We start from the raw sequence: 21,545 nt of genomic DNA, 5'->3' as shown, positions 1-21,545 counted from the left end.
CCACCTTAATTAAAACAAAAAAAATGTTCGCGGGTACTGCCTCTTGCGAGGAATTGACAAATCCTTCAAGAGTAATTCCTGTCATGAAAAAGTGCTTTCTCAAACTAGCCGTTCGGATTCGGCCTTAAATTGGTTTATTTTTATTATTATTATTATGGAAGTCAATATTATAAAATCAAAAGAACGGAGGTGATGAGTTCCGCCTCTGTAATTCAAATATAAACAAGATAGCAAATAAGTTGCATCAATTTCACCGATAGTGAGTTGATGAAGAAATATTAAATCATTATTAACATGCCTTTGATGGAGAGATTGCAATTGAAGAACTGAAAACGATGTTCATAGGAAGGCAGATCATAAGGATCTTCCCAAGAAAGACGATTTAGGGCAAAGCGAATGAAATTATATTGAATTAATTCAATACGATTTCTATAAATTTCATAATAAGAAGTCCATACTTGCGATGCATATTCAAGATGAGGACGAATATGGCAATTCTACAAAGAAAGAGTAACATAGGGATCATTTAACTCCTTTGCCCAGCGTTTTATAAAACCAAGCAAAGAACTTGCCTTATTGACAATAAAATTAATGTGATGTGTAAACTCTAAGTTGGCACAGAAATAAACATCTAAATCTTTAAATGTGGAGACACATTCAAATACACTAACGACCCTTTTAGTTATCGTCTGACATTTTAAAGGGTTGAGGGCAAGGCTATTTTTCCCACGCCAAAATGTGAAACTATCAATGTCTTCTTGTAAAAGTATACAATCTTGGATGGCCTTTATAATCTTAAAAATGTTCATGTCATCAGCAAAAATGAGAACTTCACTTGAACGTAGACATGACGATACGTCGTTAACAGACAGGATGAACACAAAAGGGCCAAGATGGCTTCCTTGGAGAACACCAGATTGAGCAACAAAACTTTCTGAAACACAATTTCTAAATTTTACCTCATAGGATTTGTTTTCAAGGTATGATTTGATCCAATCTAAGAAAAATGGTGGAAAACCAAGAGCTTTGAGTTTAAATAAAATAATTCCGTGGCTTAGTTGGTCAAAACCTTTAGAAAAGTCAGTGTATACACAGTCAACTTCATAACCTCGTTCTAAAGTGTTTGAACATATGCTTGAGAATGTGAGGAGATTAGTAACGGTTGATCTTTTTTTCACAAAACCATGTTGCTGTTCGCAAATGAGATTTTTACAAAAAATGCTACACTTTCACAAACAACTTGTTCAAACAATTTAGGAATTCAAGAAAGCTTTGCAATGGTTTGTTATATCAGCCTTGTAACCTTTCTTGAAAATTGGTGTTAGAAATTACTCCTTCCATATGCTGCGAAATTTGCCTGTTTTAGAGAAAGTTTGAATAAGAACGTAAAGCATTACTTCACTTTTTTGGTACTATCGGGGGAATACCATCGGTACCGGCTGAGCAGTCATTATTCAACGACTGATTGCACTTACGTACCTTCTTTCCAAGGTCATGGAAACGCTGATTTATTATCAGCTCAAGAAATATCTTAAAGGTCGAAAGCTTCTTAATGACCGGCAATACGGCTTTCGTAGCAATAGGTGCACTCGTTATCTATTGGTGCATCTCACCGAACAGGGGAGCAAATCTTTACATCGTTTTGGAGAAAGTAAGATTATTCCACTTGATATTTCAAAAGCATTTGATAGGGTTTGGCATCAGTCTTATGGTAAATGCGTGCTTTTGGTTTCTATGAATCCCTACTTCATTGGATTAGTAATTACCTTTCGAATCGTTCAATACAAGTAGTATTGGATGGATTCAAGTGTGAAAACCATAAAATAAATGCTGGTGTGCCCCTGGGCTCTGTTTTATCTCCAACACCCTTTCTCATTTTAATTAATGATCTACTGTCTTCAACATCTAATCCAACACTTCGATATTCTCGGTATGTGTGTCACGAAACTCTTGTGGAATGGTCACTTACGCGATGTCGCCAAAAATGCCGCAAGGTGCTTGTGTTTTTTTAGGCTATGCAAGAAATATTTCACCGCTTCTGATCTGGCTATTATCTAGAAGACTTACATACGTCCAAAGCTTGAGTATAACTCCCATCTCTGAGTGTGTGTTTATTATAAAAAAAAAAAACAGATAAAAGATCAAAGACCGTATTCTGTAGCTGGGATACAGACAGCTTACGGCAGTCATGACAGTACCAGTAAGCAAATTTCGAGTTGGCTATTTTTTCGATAAACGAATTCGTTGAACCAACGCTTTTTGCATGGTAAGGATTACCGCAGGGTCCAAAATAGGCAAATAAAGGATTATTATTAGAACCCTCTTGGCAGTTTCTGCTGTAGCAATCCATGTTTTGAAAGGAAGTTTTAAATGTTATAGATAATAAAAAAATATAAGTATATTTAAATTTAAAAAAAATTTAAAAAATGTATATATGTAGGTAAGTATGCGTAGGCTAGGATAAATACTAATTATTTCAGCATCACGAGAATCTCTTAGGCCTCTTAGTGTTCAAGATAATGTTGATCACTAGATTTGTTTGAGTTATAATATGTTTCGTGTTTGTATAAATTATGCAATAGACAAGCTTAATATTGGCTCTGCGCTATTGGAAGGATTTAAAGTTAAATTGGTTAGTTTTTGAAAAACCACTTTTGAAGTTGTTAGTACGATATACAAGTATAAGAAAGCCTCTGAGTTTTTTTAACTTTTGAAATTGGTGGAACAATAGACAAGCTTAAGATTGCATCTGAGCTATTGTAACTTTTGAAATTGGTGGAACAATAGACAAGCTTAAGATTGCCTCTGATCTGTTGTTGAAAATATCGTTGATTAAAATGCGATATTTACATAATAGACAAGCTAAAGTTGCCTCTAAACTAATGTAAAAGTAAACTGTAGTTGTTCTGAATGGTGAATATGTTCAAGCTTTTGTATTTAATCTTGATTCTGCTTTCTTTATTTTGTTATTCTTTATTTTGTGCATAATAACAAAATTGTTTTAACTTCCCATAGGAAGTTATTGTAATGGGTCCGATTTGTCAAATTAAAAATTTTGACATTTCTCGACGTTTCAAGGTCCGTACGCCCATAAGTTCGCGACGTTTTTTTCGTCTTCCATAGCTCAAGAACCAGGAGAGATATCGACTTCAAATAAATTTTGTTATACAGATAATAAGGCAGAAAGATGCAGAAAGGGCTCTCAAGAAAATTGAGTGGGTGGTTTTCTTACCATAACTGTTTAAAAAAAAGGTAAAAATTTTGGTTAACCCTAAATATCTTACGAACCAAAACCGCTAGAGACTTGAACTAAATTTTATATAATAAACTGTAACGTGATACCAAACAAGTATATTTTTTGGAAAAATTCCATTAAACGTTTTTTTTTTATAAATCAAAAAAACTGAAAAAAAAAATTTGTCACCTCCAAAATTTTGCGACTAAAATATGATTTCATCTCCAAAACAATTTTGTGCAACGAAAAATAATGTTTTTGACATCTGATAAAATTTTGAGATAAATCAAATTGACAGAGTTTTTATAAAAAATAAAAATACAAAAAAACATTACTCAAAATCGGTAAAAATTGAATATCGATTCAAATATCTTTTCAAAAACTTGAAATTTAGGCTTTAAACTTATTTTATCTTATAAGAAATATTGTTTTCAACATTCTGAAAAATTTTGAGAAAAATCGAATTGACAGTTTTTTTACAAAAAAATAAAAACCCAAAAAAAATTAATAACAGTTGGTAAAAATTGATTTTCGACTCAAATATCTTTTCAAAACTTTGAGATATTGGCTTTAATTTACTTTTATCTTTCAAAAAATCTTGTTGTCAACATTCAGTTAAAGTTTGAAAAAAATCGAATTGACAGTTTTTTTTAGAAAAATTATAAACCGTAAAAAATTAACAAAAGTTGGTTAAAAAATGATTTTCAAAAGTTGGTTAAAAAATGATTTTCGACTCAAATATATTTTCAAAAATTTGAGATAATAGCTTCTTATTAATTTTTACTTATAAGAAATATTGTTTCCAACACTAGGATAAAGTTTGAGAAAAATCAAATTGACAGTTTTTTTTACAAAAAATAAAAACCTAAAAAAAATGTATGAAAGTTGGTAAAAAGTGATTTTCGACTCAAATATCTTTTCAAAAATTGTAGGTATTGGCTTCAAACAAATTTTTACTTACAAGAAATATTGTTTTCAACATTCATAAAATTTTTGTACAGTTTTTGTACAAAAAATTAAAAACCTAAAAAAAATTAACAAAAGTTGGTAAAAATTGATTTTCGACTCAAATAGCTTTTCCAAACTAAAAATATTTCGATATTCAGTATTTTTTATATAAAAATTCAACAATCCGTTTTTTCATAAAAAAATTAAATCTACAAAAAATAATACGCAAATTTAGTAAAAATTGATACGAGTACATATAGACAAACTTTTAAGCAAGACAAATCGACAGACGGGATGGGAAGTTATCAGTGTGGGTCGCATCCCAGCCTCTTTTTTTTTGATTCTGCAACGATTTAAAAACAAACTGGAAATGCGAATATTTGTGATGATTAGGCCTAAACTCAATTTTAATTTGCTTGGATTGATTAAAATTGCAGAATAAATTATAATTGTTACTTTTCTTTTGTTTTATTTTCTTTTAGTTCTTAAATGTTAAACATTTGTGTTGTTATAAAATATACATATATATATATGTATATAGATTAGATTAGATTAGATTAAGAACCATTTATTTAACACAGTTTTGACATTTTGTTTTGTTACAATTTTTAAATGAATGAAATGACAATGGCGAAATTTGCCGTCTGTCGGAGGGACCTATATAATAGTATCTACTAGGTTCTTGTATGTAACTTAAATATTCTAAATAAATTCCGTAATAATTAGTCTTCTATAATTTAGAGCTTCATTGCAGTATTTATATATTGCTTCCCAATTCGGTCCATTAAGTAGTTCCTTGAATTCCTCTAGGGTTAAAGATGGTTTTTGGAAATACTGCATCCTTCTGTTTCTCAATATTGGACAAATACCCATGAAATGAAACGTGTCTTCCCTAGCATGTTGATTACATAGTGTGCAGTAATTGGTTTCGCTATTTTTAAAAGACGTTCCATTCAAGTTGAGGAGTTCCCCTCTTGCTCTAAACAACAACGATATTTTTCTGCAGCTATTCGAGTCTTTGAAATAATTATTTTCGTTGAGGTTATGGACTAGAGTTGGGTATATGAGTCGGTTTTCTGATTCTAGTGCTTTTTTCGTGTAGTTTTCTCTGTGTTTTATATCTAATTCTCTTATTATAGCATACATTTGATTTCTGAGTTCTAATGGTCTTTCAATGTTTACATCCAAAGGTGAGTCGACTGATTCAGCTAGTTCTTTCCATTTTTGTATAAAGGGATGATTCCTTCTGATAGCATACAATCCTAGAACGTGTTGCAGCCTTTCTTGACTATACGTCGAGATAACTTTTATGATGTAGTCAACATGTAGTTTCAGAGTGAATATATAAAGAGTGGCTAGTCCCGTTTCGAGATGAAGCATATAATTTGGAGTATTTTTAGGAAGCTGAAATACTTTTTTGATGAAGAATCTTTGTAGTTTTTCGACTTCCTCGAATTCTTGAAAGCCCCACACCTGAGCTCCATAGCACATCATTGAACGTAGAACCCCTTCATATACCTTGTATTTAGCTGAATTCGGTACCTCTTTCTTTCTCAATAGGAGATTCCAACTAATATTAATGGCGTTTTTCGTTGTGATAAGTTTTGAAGAGAGATGTTGTTTCATATTGAAGGTTGGAGTTACATCGATTCCAAGGTACTTGTAGGTTTTGACTACTTCAATATTCTCTCTACCGCAATACCATTTCTCTCTTCGTGAGCATCGTCCTATCGAACAGCCTGCTACCATAATTTTAGATTTATCAAGGTTGATGATAAGGTTCCAGGAATTACAATATTCGTTTAGCTTATTAATCATCAGCTGTAAACTTTCAGGTGATTCAGCTAGTAAAATCAGGTCATCAGCGTAAAGGAGACATTTTATAACTTTGTCAGCTATGTTTATTCCGGCGGGTAAACAGGATGTTACATCGTCTATGAAAAGGACAAACAGCATGGCACTTAGTAAACATCCTTGTTTTAAACCAGTTTTGGTTTCAAACCATTCCGATGCTTTTGTTCCATCCCATACTGCTGATTTTGATCCGTTGTACAGTTTATTATCCTTAGCATTTTTGTCGACATTCCCAGTTGATTTAATTTAAAATATAGCGCTTTTCTATCTATAGTGTCGAAGGCTGCCTTGAAGTCTACAAAGAAAATATATAATTTACGTTGACGGAGTTGGAAATCCTGGATAATTGTATTTATCACAAAGATATTATCAGTAGTCGAAAAACCAGAGCGGAAACCTGATTGATATACACTGAAATGTCTGTTTTCATCTACCCAATTTGTTATACGAGAAAGTAACACTCCTGTAAATATTTTTGCTATAGCATTTGTAAACGAGATACCTCTATAATTTGTTGGATCATTTGGGTCTCCTTTTTTATATATGGGAAATACTAGAGCTTCTTTGAAAGAGTTAGGTACCTGGGCCGTATTAAAAATGTAGTTAAAACTTTCAGACATTTTCTGGAGAAATTGTATTGGTGCATTTTTATAAAATTCAGTTGAAACACGATCTGGTCCTGGGGCTTTGCCTGTTTTTGCTTGTTGGACTACCACAATTATCTCATCCAACGATATATCTGCATCAAGAATTTGGTTTTCTACAAATGGTTCTGCATACTGTATAGGCATATTCAATGTATTTTGGTTGAGTAATTTTCTGAAGTGGTCTCTCAATACGTTTCCATTAATGTTGACTCCACATTTATGTTCTTGGCCTTTTAGGATTTGTAATTGCCTCCAATATTCTTTTGGGTTTTTTTCGGTTGCAAGGCTTCGTGCTGTTTGTTGTAGGTATTCTATCTTCTTTTTACTTAATAATTTTTTTTAAATTAGTTTTAGTTTGGCTGTAACGCAAAAGAAGTCTTTCATCTGCATTGGTTGACTTCCTTATTGTGTTCAGCAAATTGAAAGATAGTTTTCTTGCTTCTCTGCATTCTCGATCGAACCACTTCTGTTTTCCTGCTGTTTGGTGTTTCTACCAGGAGTTGGGTAAGATTTCACGATGCATTTTACTAAATTTTCTAGCGATTCGTGGTCAGTTTGTGTTTCTATTTGAGCAAGATTTAGGGCTAGTCTGCTTTCAAAGCTGCTTTTGTTACTCTCTTTCCATATGAGTTTAAGAGGTAGATCAATTGATTTAGATTTATTGTGTACCGTTGTTGAAAACGTTACTGTAATTGGCATATGGTCTGAAAATATTTTCTGTTCAACTTCGAAATGATTTACGAAATCCATCCATTTTCCCGAGATCGCGCAGTAGTCTATTACCGATTTTCCTTGTCCACTAATATAGGTGTAGTCTCCGTTTATATCGCCTTCGAAGCAACCGTTTAAGACAAATAAATTAGTATCTTGGCAAAGCTCGGCGAAAGAGTATCCATTTGCATTACAAATTGTATCCTTCGATGTTCTGTGTTCTTTTAGTTTGCATGATGTTACATGTATATATATATATGATGTTTAAAATTAAATATTATCCTTAATGTTCATTCAATATAACTTTTTGATATATTCAATCGAATTCAAAATGAATTGTTATCATTTGAAATAAAAATTTTGTGTGTAAGAACCAAAACTTATAAAATGCATCGAGAACGCTGCATATTGCAGGATGGCCGTGATAAAGATATTCATAAATTGAAACTGTGTACGTATTTTATCAACAGATCGATAAGCTTTGAAAACGTCATTAAGGATGGTTTGAAAACAAAACATAAACAAAAAATAATGTTCGTCTATACTCTGTCCAACAAAAATTGTCAGTACACGTCTTATGGGAGAGCTTTTTCCTGCAAATGGTGCCAGTCAGTGGTTTTATTTACTTTTTACCTACTAAAAATTCAACCACTGACTACACATACATAAATTGTTGTTGTAATTACGCTTCGACAAGCGTACAACCCCACGACCTTTACCATGAGCAGCCAAAGTCACATGTCACAACTCACACTGATAATGTATTCACAAACATTCTTCGTATGTATTGAAAATAAGCAGATTGTTATTAGAGTTACCATTTCCACGTTAATGCAAATCATGTTGGATTTTCTTTGGATTTTGTTTGGGAGCTTCCAGAATGTATGGTTTTTTAAAAGCTTTTGAGAACAAATATGGGAATGGTGTTTTCGCTTGCTGTTTTTCGGTTAGTGAAGTTTATTTATTATTCTTCGTAAATTAACCCTTTGTTCCCGGAGATAGCAACTTTTTCAAATATTTGTATAAAAACTTAAAATTTATATAGAATGTGTATAATGAATAATGCAATTAAATAAAACAATTAATATTCAGTAAAAATTAAAAAAATACTGTTTTTATTTCTCACTGGTTTCACAGCTAAACCACTTCCAATAAGCTAAATGAATGGGATATATTTCATGTATTGTCACAAATTATATTTCTTATAATAAGAAAATCTTGCATATATTCACTTTACTTACTTTTAATTGTTTAAAAAAAACATAAAATAATTCACAGCAAAAAAAGCAATCCAAATGACACGAATGATCAAGCTATGTTCAAATTATTACATACAATGCACCGGAAACCACCCTAATCATTTTTTACCGTTTTAAAAATGATAAGAGTTCTTATAAAACCATTTCATCGTGAAACCAGTAGGAATATAAAAAAAAATTATAGAGTATGTGGTTTAATTTCGAAACCACTAGGAAGCGAAGGGTTGAGTTGAAGCGAAAATTATTTATAATACATGGTGTATTATTATAGATGGTGAAAAATAGTGATTTTGTTCATTAAAAAAATATTCTTTGAAAAAGTGTTTATTTATACGGTGTTTTATAATCAGTGCCAAAAAAAGAACTGCTTTTATTAAACTATAAATCTGTGTTGTGTTGTTTATAAACTGTATATTTGTCAATATTGTGTGATACAGAATCGAAAATGGCGTCAAGTTATTCCAAGGATTTAAGTTCCGAAAAAAAAAGAAATTGTTGGAGCAACCAACAAATTTTACGGTCATTTGAAAAATAAGACAGAATCCGTAATACAAGCTTCGGAATTTTTTTCTGTAACAGAGCGAACTATCTACAGACTAATTAATGAAAATAAGAGGAAAGGCCACAACTCACCATCAAAAAAGAAAAAAAATTCTGGTCCCAGAGGTAAGACCAATGATTTCGACAAATGTGCAATCAGGCATATTGTTCATTATTTTTTTCTAACAACGAATTCGGTTTTTTGAATTAGGGATCGTGTACATAATTTTGAAATTTTCTTAAACGGAATTTATTTTTAACTTTCAATTTAAAATCAAAAGTTGGTAACCCTATTAATATTTATCAGAGCTTTTTAGAAATTTATAATGGGTACTACGGAAACCCTGTAATATTTGCTCTCTCTCACAGCTTAACGAGATTTCACTTCAGTTAGAGTGAGAGCTGAGAGCTAAACGTCCTATCTTCTCTGTACTGACATTTTTTGTTGGATAGAGTATAGTGAAAAGTTAAACGATGAGAATTGGCGCATTCTCATCGTAATCGTAGCTTTTTCGTTGTTATTGAAATATGACCTAGACATTTTCCACAGCCCTTTTGATTGGAATTTATTATAAATATCCTTCTAGGCCCTTTCATGTATTTGAATAGTACTATCATGGAACAGGATATTGTATTAATTTGCTTTTAGATTTTCTATTTTTGTGAAATCTTGAAATTTAAAGCCACATTTTCAAATTTTAATTTTTTTTACAATGCTTCGTTGCCGTATTTTTAACATTTATATAGTAAAAAAATGCAACGTAGGTTTTTTTTTAAGTCAAGTGGGTAGAGGTTGGGTACATATGTATGTAGAAAAGTCAGTATTAAGAAGGGCAGGTTAGTGTATAGGAAGCAGAATTGTAAGGACTTAAGTCGTTTTGTAATTGCAGTTAAACAATGACTCAAGCTAAAATTACACGGTCAACGTTAAGGGTTAAATCTCGGACGTCACAATCAAATCTACATTTTCTATGTCTACGCACCGTCAATGTTTACGGGGAGAGTGTGTCATAGGTCTCTTCTTTTGGTTGTATTGAAAGGTAAAAACCACTGGAAAATGATCCTGGTATGGGAATACTTCGATCTCTTTATCTTTCACAAAAGGCTCAAAATCTTCACCTTAGACATAATCTATTACCAATGATCCTTGTCCCCCACAAAATTTATGATTTTCCGCACAGTCACTCGAGCTGGTTCCATTTTGAACTAAAAGTAATCTCATAGTTCTATCTAGCGTTCTTGTAACAAATTTTTGTCCTGCTACGTGACAATTTTTTATCATACAACTTCTTCCTTATAAACAAGCCACGTAACTCACAAATTGCAAATTTCACCAAAAAAACGCGAGTTTAGACATATTTTAAATACTTGTACTTATGAACTTAGCTAAGTACTATCTTTATTGAAGGTATGCCAACCCATACTATATAACACAACTATTATAATTATTATTATATTATTATAAGCTTTAATTGCCCCAGTTTGTTGATCACATTTATTGATATTTACAATTTTATTTTTCGATATTTAAAACATACAAAACAATAGTATTCAAGAACATTTTCAAGAAAATGTATTTAAAATGTGAATTTTAGTGTGGAGTAGCGAGATCTGATTATGCGGACGACCATATGTATTCTACACCTAAATATCTATGTATTTAAAAAAAGGGTTATGAATGTATTTTTAATTGCATTATTTATTATCATATTCTTGTTTTTATTTCTTATAGGCATATTGTATAATTTAACTCAGAACGTCGACTCGGCCACACCAACTACCTCAGAGACATCGGCTGCAGCTATCAGTCCCTCAATCAAGGATTCTCCGAGTCCCAGTGATTTTACGGGTGAACAGCCATTAGATCTTAGTTCGAAGCCATCACCAAACTCTTTAACAAGTGGAAATACAAGACATGTGCACCGGTATGTATAAGTCATATATTCTATTGGAAGCGGTGAAACAGCTTGAACTTTTTTAGAGAAGCACTCATGATCCAATTCCCAGACTTTCTTATTTTCTTGCACATGACAGTGTACAAACAGAGTGGAGCCGAAAGTAAGCAAAAACAAAGAGTAAAGACCGAAGCTGCGAAACCAAACACGTGTATCTTTATATAACATCTACAGCAAAAACACTCTTGTAAAGATATAAATCCTCGGTAGCCATATTGGTTTGCCAACAAGCTAAACCGGAAATCGGACTCATAAACTCATTTAAGTATGCGTGTGATTTTTCTGCTAACTTTAAATTTCCCCCAAAAACTTAGTATTTGTTTCTATGTATGCATGAAAACACATTCATTTTTCTCGTTGAATTCGTTTACATAACAAATACAACAATGTAAAGAAATGGGTTTTAGAAGGTGATACGTACGAAGGATTTATATCTTCATATAGAGTGTTTTTGGTATTATCATGGAGTTGTTTTTTTACGTTCGCCGTAGCTTAAAGGTGGCGTTAGAAGTTTTAAGCTAGACATACACGGTAAACATATTGGTGTGATTTGTTGGTGTTGGGCTGAAAATTATTTGTGTATGGGCATGTTGGCCAACAGATCCACGGTTTTTAAAATATTTTATGAATGGTGAACTTTCGGCTTACATATTGGCTGGGCAAGTTTACAACAAATTTTGAAGTTTACAACATGTTCGTCGTGTATGGCGTTGTGTGACAACAATTTGTCATTTGTGTAGTCATATTTGTTGCATTAACATGTCTTCGCAATTCAAACAATTTATTGGAAATTTCATCATTCGCGCTTGTATCGCAAATCTTGCCTTCACAACACTCAAAGAAAAAATTAAGCTTATGAACATGTTGGTCCATGTATGGTGAAGCGCTGCCCAACAAATCACACCAACATGTTCACTGTTTATGCCTAGCTTTAACCACCAACAAGAGAGAAAAGCAAAAACACTTATAAAGATATAAATCCTTGGTAGCCATATTGGTTTGCCTACAAGCTAAACCGGAAATCGGACACATGAACTCATTTAAGTATGTGTGTCAATTCTAGCCTAATATTATATAATTTCCCCAAAAAACTTAATAGTAGTTGATTCTATGGATGAGTGAAAACATCGTCAATTTTTGTGGTTGAATTCGTCCACATTAAAAATACAACAATGTAAACAAATGGGTTTTGGAGGGTGATACGTACGAAGGATTTATATCTTCATATAGAGTGTTTTTTAGAAAAGTGGCGACTGGTTGGATTTCTCCAGTCTCATCGATTTTTAACCAGACGAAACATGAGACGTGTACTATATCACATTCAAGTGGCTAAAAGTACAACCGTTTTGTATAAATTTTGTTTTGCACTCCTGTTTGTATACTTCTCGTTGTTCCTTGCACCTCACACTGGTTAGGTATCATCCTTACAAGCTAAAGCGAACAGCTGTTTCATAAAGTGATTAAATGTATGCGTAATATTTGCGTGCATAACTCATTATTTATTTCTATGCATGCGTGAAAACAAGCCAATTTTTTTGTTGTTGAAATTCACAATCTTTTCATCGACATTACAAATGCAACTAAGCGGCTCGTGTATTTGACCGCTGATTAGATTAAAGAAATTAAAATTCTCTGAATTTATTAGTTCTTCAGCACAAACATAGGTTTTTAATTCACATTTATTTGAAACAGATTCAAAAACGCCTACCTGGAAAAAGACACAACTCAATAACATGATATATGTATGTTATGTTGGTAAAAAATTATGTTATGGAACATGATTATAAAGGGAGTTTCATATTATCATACATCAATTAAATTGCTTAGACAGAATATAATTACATTTATACAACACCAATTTGGCCTTCATTTTATCAAAGAGAGAACACCCAGATATAAAACATGCCCATGAATAACAGCGTAATGAGAAAAAAGGTACTTAGTTTTTTTTTGAGGATTCATTATGATCGTTTTTTGTGTGAAAAACAAAATTCCTACAAAACAAATAATTTTGTTCGTTTACAAATATACACGCTTTTTTTTTAATTTGTAAGTAGTTCAGCAAAGCTTTGATTTCCAAACTTTAATACTCTTATTAATTTTCAACAAAAAACCGGATACTGGATTGAGAAATTACATTTTTCAACAAAAAAAAAACACTTTCTTGGTTCTCTCAAGTTTAATCTGCTCAGGTAAAAAATTAAATCAGAGTATTATCAATTTTGAATTAAGTATTTGGTAACAAAGCGAATAACAAACACTAATTAGTTCTATTAACAAGGTTTCATATCTGTTTTACTGAGGAATGAGTTCAATTTAAAAAAATTTACAAATATATTTTACCTAACTATAAATAAATAGTAGTTAGTGCGTTGGGCTGTCATGCGAGAGGTCTTGGGTTCGATCCCTGCCTGATTACTGCCTCTTGCGAGGTATTGACAAATTCTCATCACTTTGAATATAAGAATATATCAGGAATTTCGTTCGAAATGTTCGCCGCTCGTCAAAATGGTCAACTGAGCTTAGTGTGTGTGCTGAAATTGCTGGTGCTAAAAAATTGAGCAAAGCTTCGCAATAATATGAAGAAGATGATGAATCAAAATATGGCAACTGGATTGATAGAATTAGACACAAAAAGTGCTGACAAAAAAAATCACCCGAAGAATTTTTCTCTCGAAGAATCCTAAGACGCTCTCATCTTTCTTTGACAATGTCCAGGCCTCAGCGCCATAAATGAGAACAGGGATGATGAGTGTCTTATAGATGGTGATTTTACATGCTCGAGAGAGGACTTTACTTCTCAATTGCCTTCTAAGTCCAAAGAAGCAGCGATTTGCAAGAGTTATTCTTCGTTTGATTTCAGCGCGCAGCAAGTTGGACAACTTTTATGCTGCCGTTAACCATCAATTATCGTTAATAGTTAACAAAATTAAAACGGAATCGTATAGTGAAGAAACTATACGAGCTTTAGTAGAAACATACAGGAATAGAGCACTGGACTTGTTTGTGTTTGGCCTCAACGGCGACATCTCAAGAATGTTGATGATTCAACGACCAAGAACAACAGAAGCATATTCTGCCTGTCTATAAATACAGAACCTTAACTATCGAAACAATTTTATACATTCCTCTTCAATTTCCCAATAATATTACGTCTCCTATTAACCAAAATGTCAGGAGGCTTGAATTCAGATCCTATATTCCTCCAAAAAGGCCTCAACAAAATAAAATAGGGAGAAATAACAGGTTAACCTGCCATTCTAATAATAAAGATGTTTCTACACCAAAGCTCGGGTCAAAGCCTGCAGAGAAGATGGACATTGATCGAAGCGTTTAAAGTAAACAGGTCAACTATGCTAACCACCAAAAGCTCCAAAGCAACCCATTCAAGCGTAGAGCAGCCTCTGACAACTTCCCTAACAAGCAGCAACGCTTATTATAGCATCGCACTAGAAGATGGAGGCTAGATAGAAGAAAACTCTGCTTGCGCAAAGGAGGCTACGTGTGGTGAAGTAAATTGTATGACAAAGGGCCATCTAGATTAACATACTTTGAGTATGTGACAAAGGATGGAGTAGTGTTGAAGTTTCTTAATGATACGGGGGCCAACAAGAACTTCCTTAGATCTAAAATCAATCAGCCCTATATATCACTGCAAAAACCTTATTATTTTACAACGCTAAATATTTTACAACTCTAGACTTTACTTTAGGATTTCACCAAATCCCAATATAACCCTAAGACATTCCGAAGGCAGCCTTTTCCGCCATTAATGGCAAGTATTAATTCTTGAGATTGCCATTAGGTCTCAAAAACGCACCAGTCATTTTCCAAAGCACAATTGATGATGTTCTTAAACCATTCATAGGAAAGATATGTTATGTTTATATTATACATATATGCTGCGCAGAAAAAAATAAATGAACTATGTATGTATATTGTATGCCGTGTAGGGGGTAACGCACATGATCAAATTCGCCGTTTAGGGCTACCTCCACGACGAACTAATGAACAAAGTTAACTAAGAGGAACGCTCTGCTGATTATTAAAAAACAGAAGATACGTGTAGATTGGCAGTTAAATAATTGTTTTTGAGAAAAATCGAATTGACAGTTTTTTTATAATTAAAGTTGGTACAAATTGATTTTCGACTCAAATATCTTTTCAAAAATTTCTGATAATAGCTTCAAATTAATTTTATCTTATAAAAAATATTGTGCTCAACATTCAATAACATTTTGAGAAAAATCAAAAAAAAAAAACGTTACTAAAAGTTGGTAAAAATTGATTTTCGGTTCAAATATCTTTTCAGTTATTTCAGATGTTGGCTTCAAATTATTTTATTTTACAAAAAATATTGTTTTGTGTTTTGATCAAAATTAAATGAATGTTTTTTTTTATAAAATATAATAACCTAAAATAAGTATAATACCAAAATTTAATACCGAATTGTTCTTGCACTTGTGTTGGGGTCGAGTTGGGTTCTTATTTCTCTAGATGAAATAGAATTTTATTTTTTAATGGATGGTATCCTCTCGTTGTTGGTTTTTTTTTGGTATGCCACCTTGATGAACCGTTTGGTATGATTTTTAGGATTTTAAATATTTGAATTCGACTCATTCCACTTTTATATTCTTTTATTTCGTTGAAGTATCGGTTTCTGACCATTTTACAAAAGTTAGCTAAGAACACAGATTAGCTTGTCCGTGAACTTAATAACGCCTAATGCATTTATTCAACTGCATTTGTTTGCCAAAACCTTTGATTTGAGCTATAGATTTTGTTGTTAAAGACTAACTTTTCTTTATTTATAAAAAAAAGAAAAATAGCATTTAGATATACAAAATAAATTTCATTACAACAGAAATTTCTTTGGCAAAAAATTAATAATTAATAAAATAAGTTACTGATTGTTATTCTTTTCTCATTTCCGTCCCTTTAAAACCTCTTACTCTCATTTTGTATAGCGTGTTGAATTGGTATCAGTGTAACAATGTTTTCACCTCGAAGAGCAGAGAGAGAGAAAAAACTTCAGTTGAGAGATTGAGACATTTGTCATTTCTTTCTCTCTCTGGTTTTCACAAATGCATTCTAGCAAACAATTTTCGTTGGTCAAAAAATTACGGTAAACGTTATAACAGTAGATCGTGGTGAATTTGTTTTTCCCTTCTCTTTCTGTTTTTTGGAGATAGATGGCATTAACAACCAAGACAAGAAAAGTTGTGTTCAGAAAGAGTGTAACAAGGTTAAGGTTTTTTAGACTAGACTTTATTTGTATAATATGAACGAGTACGTTTCTTATAAGTATATGTTATGTTTATTTCGATAGTAATACCTTAACTAATAACTTAACTACTGTATTATCTATAATATACTGCATTGAATTATTCTATATTGAATTATAAAAAGCAAAAATAATAAAGTTCTACAGTTTACCGGGAATATTTATATAAAATATCCATATCTTTTGCAATTGCGGCATCAATCGATATTTTCTGGAACTTAGTGTTAACCTAACATCAATTTGTCATGAATTACTTTTTCAGCTATTTTATACACCAACAAAATCAATTATGAAATTTGGCTGCAATAATAATTACTTGAACACAGCATTTTATGTGTTTATAGTTATTCAGGTTTGGCCCTTAACTTTGATTTCCATTTATATATGAATACCCTTAAAAGTTTAGCAAACATCTATGAATAAGCCACAATGCACTTTCAGAAAAATTGTAGTTGGAACTTTCCCTCACAGGCTTTTCCTTGTCGCTATATAACTAAAAGAAAAGATATAAATAGTAAGAACTGGAAAACTTATAATGATGATACATGAGACTTATATTTTGGTTGAAGAACAAATTTGTATATTCATTTCACAAAACCACTGAACTAGCGAGAATAAAAAAATGTTACTGTTATACAAAAGTACTTTTCGGCTTATGTAGTTAAGCTTTTAAAAGCAACATACTAGCTTAATATCATATATGATGGAAAATTGAAGTAACAAGTTGACAGTTTTTTTATTTAGTCTCTAATTAAATCACTTGTTTTCAGCATTTTGGAAATGTACTGAGTAACGTAAAGAAGATAAACAACGAGTACACACAAATAAAATAGGAATGTAAAAAAGAGATGAGTATATTAAAATGTTTTTAATGTTAATGCGTTGTTTAATTTGCATGATCCACGTTTACATTCTGTAACTCGCGTTTTCAATGTTACTGCAACTCTCGCATCGACAAAATTAAGTCGATGAACTCTGCAAATTGAAACAAATCAGATTTTTTTTTTGCATTTTTCAACGGTCTGAGCAAATAATAAAAAAAACAATAGTTGTATTGTAGTGTTTTCAGAGTTTTATGTTTCTAGGTCCTAACTTACTCATTGGACTGTTGCACCACCTAATTTATTTTACTTACTAAATGTAAATTGTTTCTTAATCTTTATTGTTCTGAAACCTAACAAGAGTAATTAATTTCACTTCTCATTCGAATGATTTTACTCCCAAACGAACACAATGAGATTATCAAAAAATTGTTCATCCACAATTATGAATTTTCTTTGAACACCCCTGATCACCTGACTACATCCGCCATTTTTAAAAGGTGTTCGCCTTTTTACAAGTGTGGGGAGTATGCACATCTTCCTGCATAAGTATTTATTCCCCACATTTTTTTTATATGGAGTTAATACATATGCAAGTTTATGTGCAAATCGCAGCTTGTAGGCAAAAAGAGAGCAACCGTCGAAGTTGGTTCTCTCGTTTAGTTTTTTTCTCTTTGCTTTTTACTTAAAAGGTCAAGTATCAGTTTCAAGGAAATGTTAGTGAAGAGGGAAACAACGTCAAAAGATAATAAAATTTCGTCCTTGTCAATACTCAACCCGCTTAATTTCGATTTAAATAGGAGAGAATCCTTGACTTTATATTTTGAATTCAAGGTGATGTTATTCAAAATGTTTATCAAATATTTCGCCAATTTGTAGCAAGGTACTTTTGTCGATGAACATATTGGTCGAAGAGGAAGACCTTCCTTATGAATTTTTGGGAGCCCATAAATTCGAGGGGCAACTGAGCTGTATGTAGTCATTGCATGTTTTTGGCGTTGGTCAATAATTTCGTTTCCATACAGATATTTGATGAGTTTGTTGTTTTTATATTACAGTTTTGCTGTTGGATCTCTGCTTATTGGCGAATAAACATTCCTGTCTTCCATCAAGTTCTGCATTTTAAATTCATTATCTTTTTTGTACATCGCTACAGTGACGTTGCCTTTGACAACTGAAACAATTATCAATTCTTTGTTTTTGCGAAGAAATTGTTTTGTTTCACAGATAATATACGTGATATATTTGTCGAATACTGTGTGAGATTTCTTCCTGATATAATGGCTTAGTATGTCTGCGAATTTGCCAGGGGCTTTTTCCCTCTCGTCTGTATTTTCGAGAGTTTGTGTGCAGTCTTCACCTTCTGCGATGATTTGGAAGAGTGTATTAGGTGTGGAGCGAATAGTACTAGGTAGTGAATATTTTGGACCTAGCGAAAGTAAGTATTGTATATCGTCTGGTATGGCAACACTTGTTTTGTTCACAAAACATTTCTTATACATAGTGTGGTTGGCTCCGGTTGTGGTGTAATTAATTTAGAAAATGAAAAAAATTTTCACATTCGAAATATAAAGTCAAGGATTCTCTCCTATTTAAATCGAAATTAAGCGGGTTGAGTATTGACAAGGACGAAATTTTAGTATATTTTGGCGTTGTTTCCCTCTTCACTAACATTCCCTTGAAACTGATACTTGACCTTTTAAGTAAAAAGCAAAGAGAAAAAACTAAACGAGAGAACCAACTTCGACGGTTGCTCTCTTTTTGCCTACAAGCTGCGATTTGCACATAAACTTGCATATGTATTAACTCCATATAAAAAAAATGTGGGGAATAAATACTTATGCAGGAAGATGTGCATACTCCCCACACTTGTAAAAAGGCGAACACCTTTTAAAAATGGCGGATGTAGTCAGGTGATCAGGGGTGTTCAAAGAAAATTCATAATTGTGGATGAACAATTTTTTGATAATCTCATTGTGTTCGTTTGGGAGTAAAATCATTCGAATGAGAAGTGAAATTAATTACTCTTGTTAGGTTTCAGAACAATAAAGATTAAGAAACAATTTACATTTAGTAAGTAAAATAAATTAGGTGGTGCAACAGTCCAATGAGTAAGTTAGGACCTAGAAACATAAAACTCTGAAAACACTACAATACAACTATTGTTTTTTTATTATTTGCTCAGACCGTTGAAAAATGCAAAAAAAAAATCTGATTTGTTTCAATTTTCAGAGTTCATCGACTTAATTTTGTCGATGCGAGAGTTGCAGTAACATTGAAAACACGAGTTACAGAATGTAAACATGGATCATGCAAATTAAACAACGCATTAACATTAAGAACATTTTAATATACTCATCTCTTTTTTACATTCCTATTTTATTTGTGTGTACTCGTTGTTTATCTTCTTTACGTTACTCAGTACATTTCCAAAATGCTGAAAACAAGTGATTTAATTAGAGACTAAATAAAAAAAACTGTCAACTTGTTACTTCTGTTGCCAATTTTCATCGCATATGATATTAAGCTAGTATGTTGCTTTTAAAAGCTTAACTACATAAGCCGAAAAGTACTTTTGTATAACAGTAACATTTTTTTATTCTCGCTAGGTCAGTGGTTTTGTGAAATGAATATACAAATTTGTTCTTCAACCAAAATATAAGTCTCATGTATCATCATTATAAGTTTTCCAGTTCTTGCTATTTATATCTTTTCTTTTAGTTATATAGCGACAAGGAAAAATCTGTGAGGGAAAGTTCCAACTACAATTTTTCTGAAAGTGCATTGTGGCTTATTCATAGATGTTTGCTAAACTTTTTAAGCTATTCATTAATAAATGGAAATCAAAGTTAAGGGCTAAACCTGGATACATATAAACATAGTTAATGCTGTGTTCAAGTAATTATAATCGCAGCCAAATTTCATAATTGATTTGTTTAGTGTATAAAAATGTTTGAAAAGTAAATTATGCCAAATAAATTTTAGGTTAACACTAAGTTCCAGAAAATATCGATTTCAGAAGATATGGATATTTTATATAAATATTTCCGATAAATTGTAGAACTTTATTATTTCCGCCTCTTATAATTCAATGTAAAATAATTCAATGCAGTATATTTTAGTTAATACAGTAGTTAAGTTATTATTTAAGGTAATACTATTGAAATAAACTTAACATACATTTATAAAAAATATTTATAAAACCTTAACGTTGTTACACTCTTTCTGAACACATCTTTTCTTGTATTGGTTTTTAATGCCATCTATCTTCAACTTAGAGAAAGAGAAGGGAAAAACAAATTCACCACGATCTACTGTTATAACGTTTACCGTAATTTATTGAATAACGAAAATTGTTTGCTAGAATGAATTTGTGAAAACCAGAGAGAGAAAGAAATGTCTCTCTGCTCTTCGCGGTGAAAACATGTATACACCGATACGAATTCAACACGCTATACAAAATGATAGTAGGTGGTTTCAAAGGGACGGAGACGAGGCAGTTTGACTCTCTCGATTAGTTTTTTTCCCTCTGGCCGATCCACACTGATAATATGTTCACATTTCACAAACAACCCTCTTCGTATGTATTGAAAATAAGCAGATTGTTATTAGAGTTACCATTTTCACATTAATGCAAATCGTGGTGGATTTTTCTTCGGATTTTGTTTGGCAGCTTTCGGAATGTGTGCGTTTTTAAAAGCTTTTGAAAACATATATGTGACCGGTGTTGTCGCTCGCTGTTTTTCGGTAAGTGAAGTTTGTTTATTATTCTTCGTAAATTAACCCTTTGTTCCCGGAGATGTCAACTTTTTCAAATATTTGTATAAAAACTTAAAATTTATATAGAATGTGTATAGTGAATAATGCATTGAAATACAAAAAAATAATATTCGCTAAAAATTAAAAAATCCGTTTTAAAAATGATTAGAGTTCTTAGAAAACCACATAGTTTCATCGTGAAACCAGTAGGAATATAAAAAAAAATTTATAGAGTATGTGGTTTAATTTCGAAACCACTAGGAAGCGAAGGGTTGAGTTGAAGCGAAAATTATTTATAATACATGGTGTATTATTATAGATGGTGAAAAATAGTGATTTTGTTCATAAAAAAAATATTCTTTGAAAAAGTGTTTATTTATACGGTGTCTTATAATCGGTGCCAAAAAAGAACTGCTTTTATTAAATTATAAATCTATGCTGTGTTGTTTATGAATTGTGTATTTGTGAATATTGTGCGATACAGAATCGAAAATGGCGTCAAGTTATTCCAAGGATTTAAGTGCCAAAAAAT

General features: G+C 32.0%; 1 protein-coding gene across 5 annotated transcripts in view; it reads left to right on the top strand.

Moving 5' to 3' along the window:
- The window catches only part of LOC129943366 (mushroom body large-type Kenyon cell-specific protein 1), a 131,636-nt gene that overhangs the window by 85,677 nt on the left and 24,414 nt on the right, over positions 1–21,545 (top strand). For all 5 annotated transcript variants that reach the window (XM_056052754.1, XM_056052752.1, XM_056052750.1 and 2 more), the window contains one exon: positions 10,927–11,119. In XM_056052754.1, coding sequence (XP_055908729.1) covers positions 10,927–11,119 — 193 coding nt within the window. The remainder of the gene's footprint in view (positions 1–10,926; positions 11,120–21,545) is intronic.

Source organism: Eupeodes corollae, chromosome 1 (assembly GCF_945859685.1).
Source record: "Eupeodes corollae chromosome 1, idEupCoro1.1, whole genome shotgun sequence".
In the NCBI taxonomy this organism is placed as follows: Eukaryota; Metazoa; Arthropoda; class Insecta; order Diptera; family Syrphidae; genus Eupeodes; species Eupeodes corollae.
Note: the sequence above shows the minus strand (reverse complement) of the source record. Positions and strands in the feature narration are given on the sequence as shown.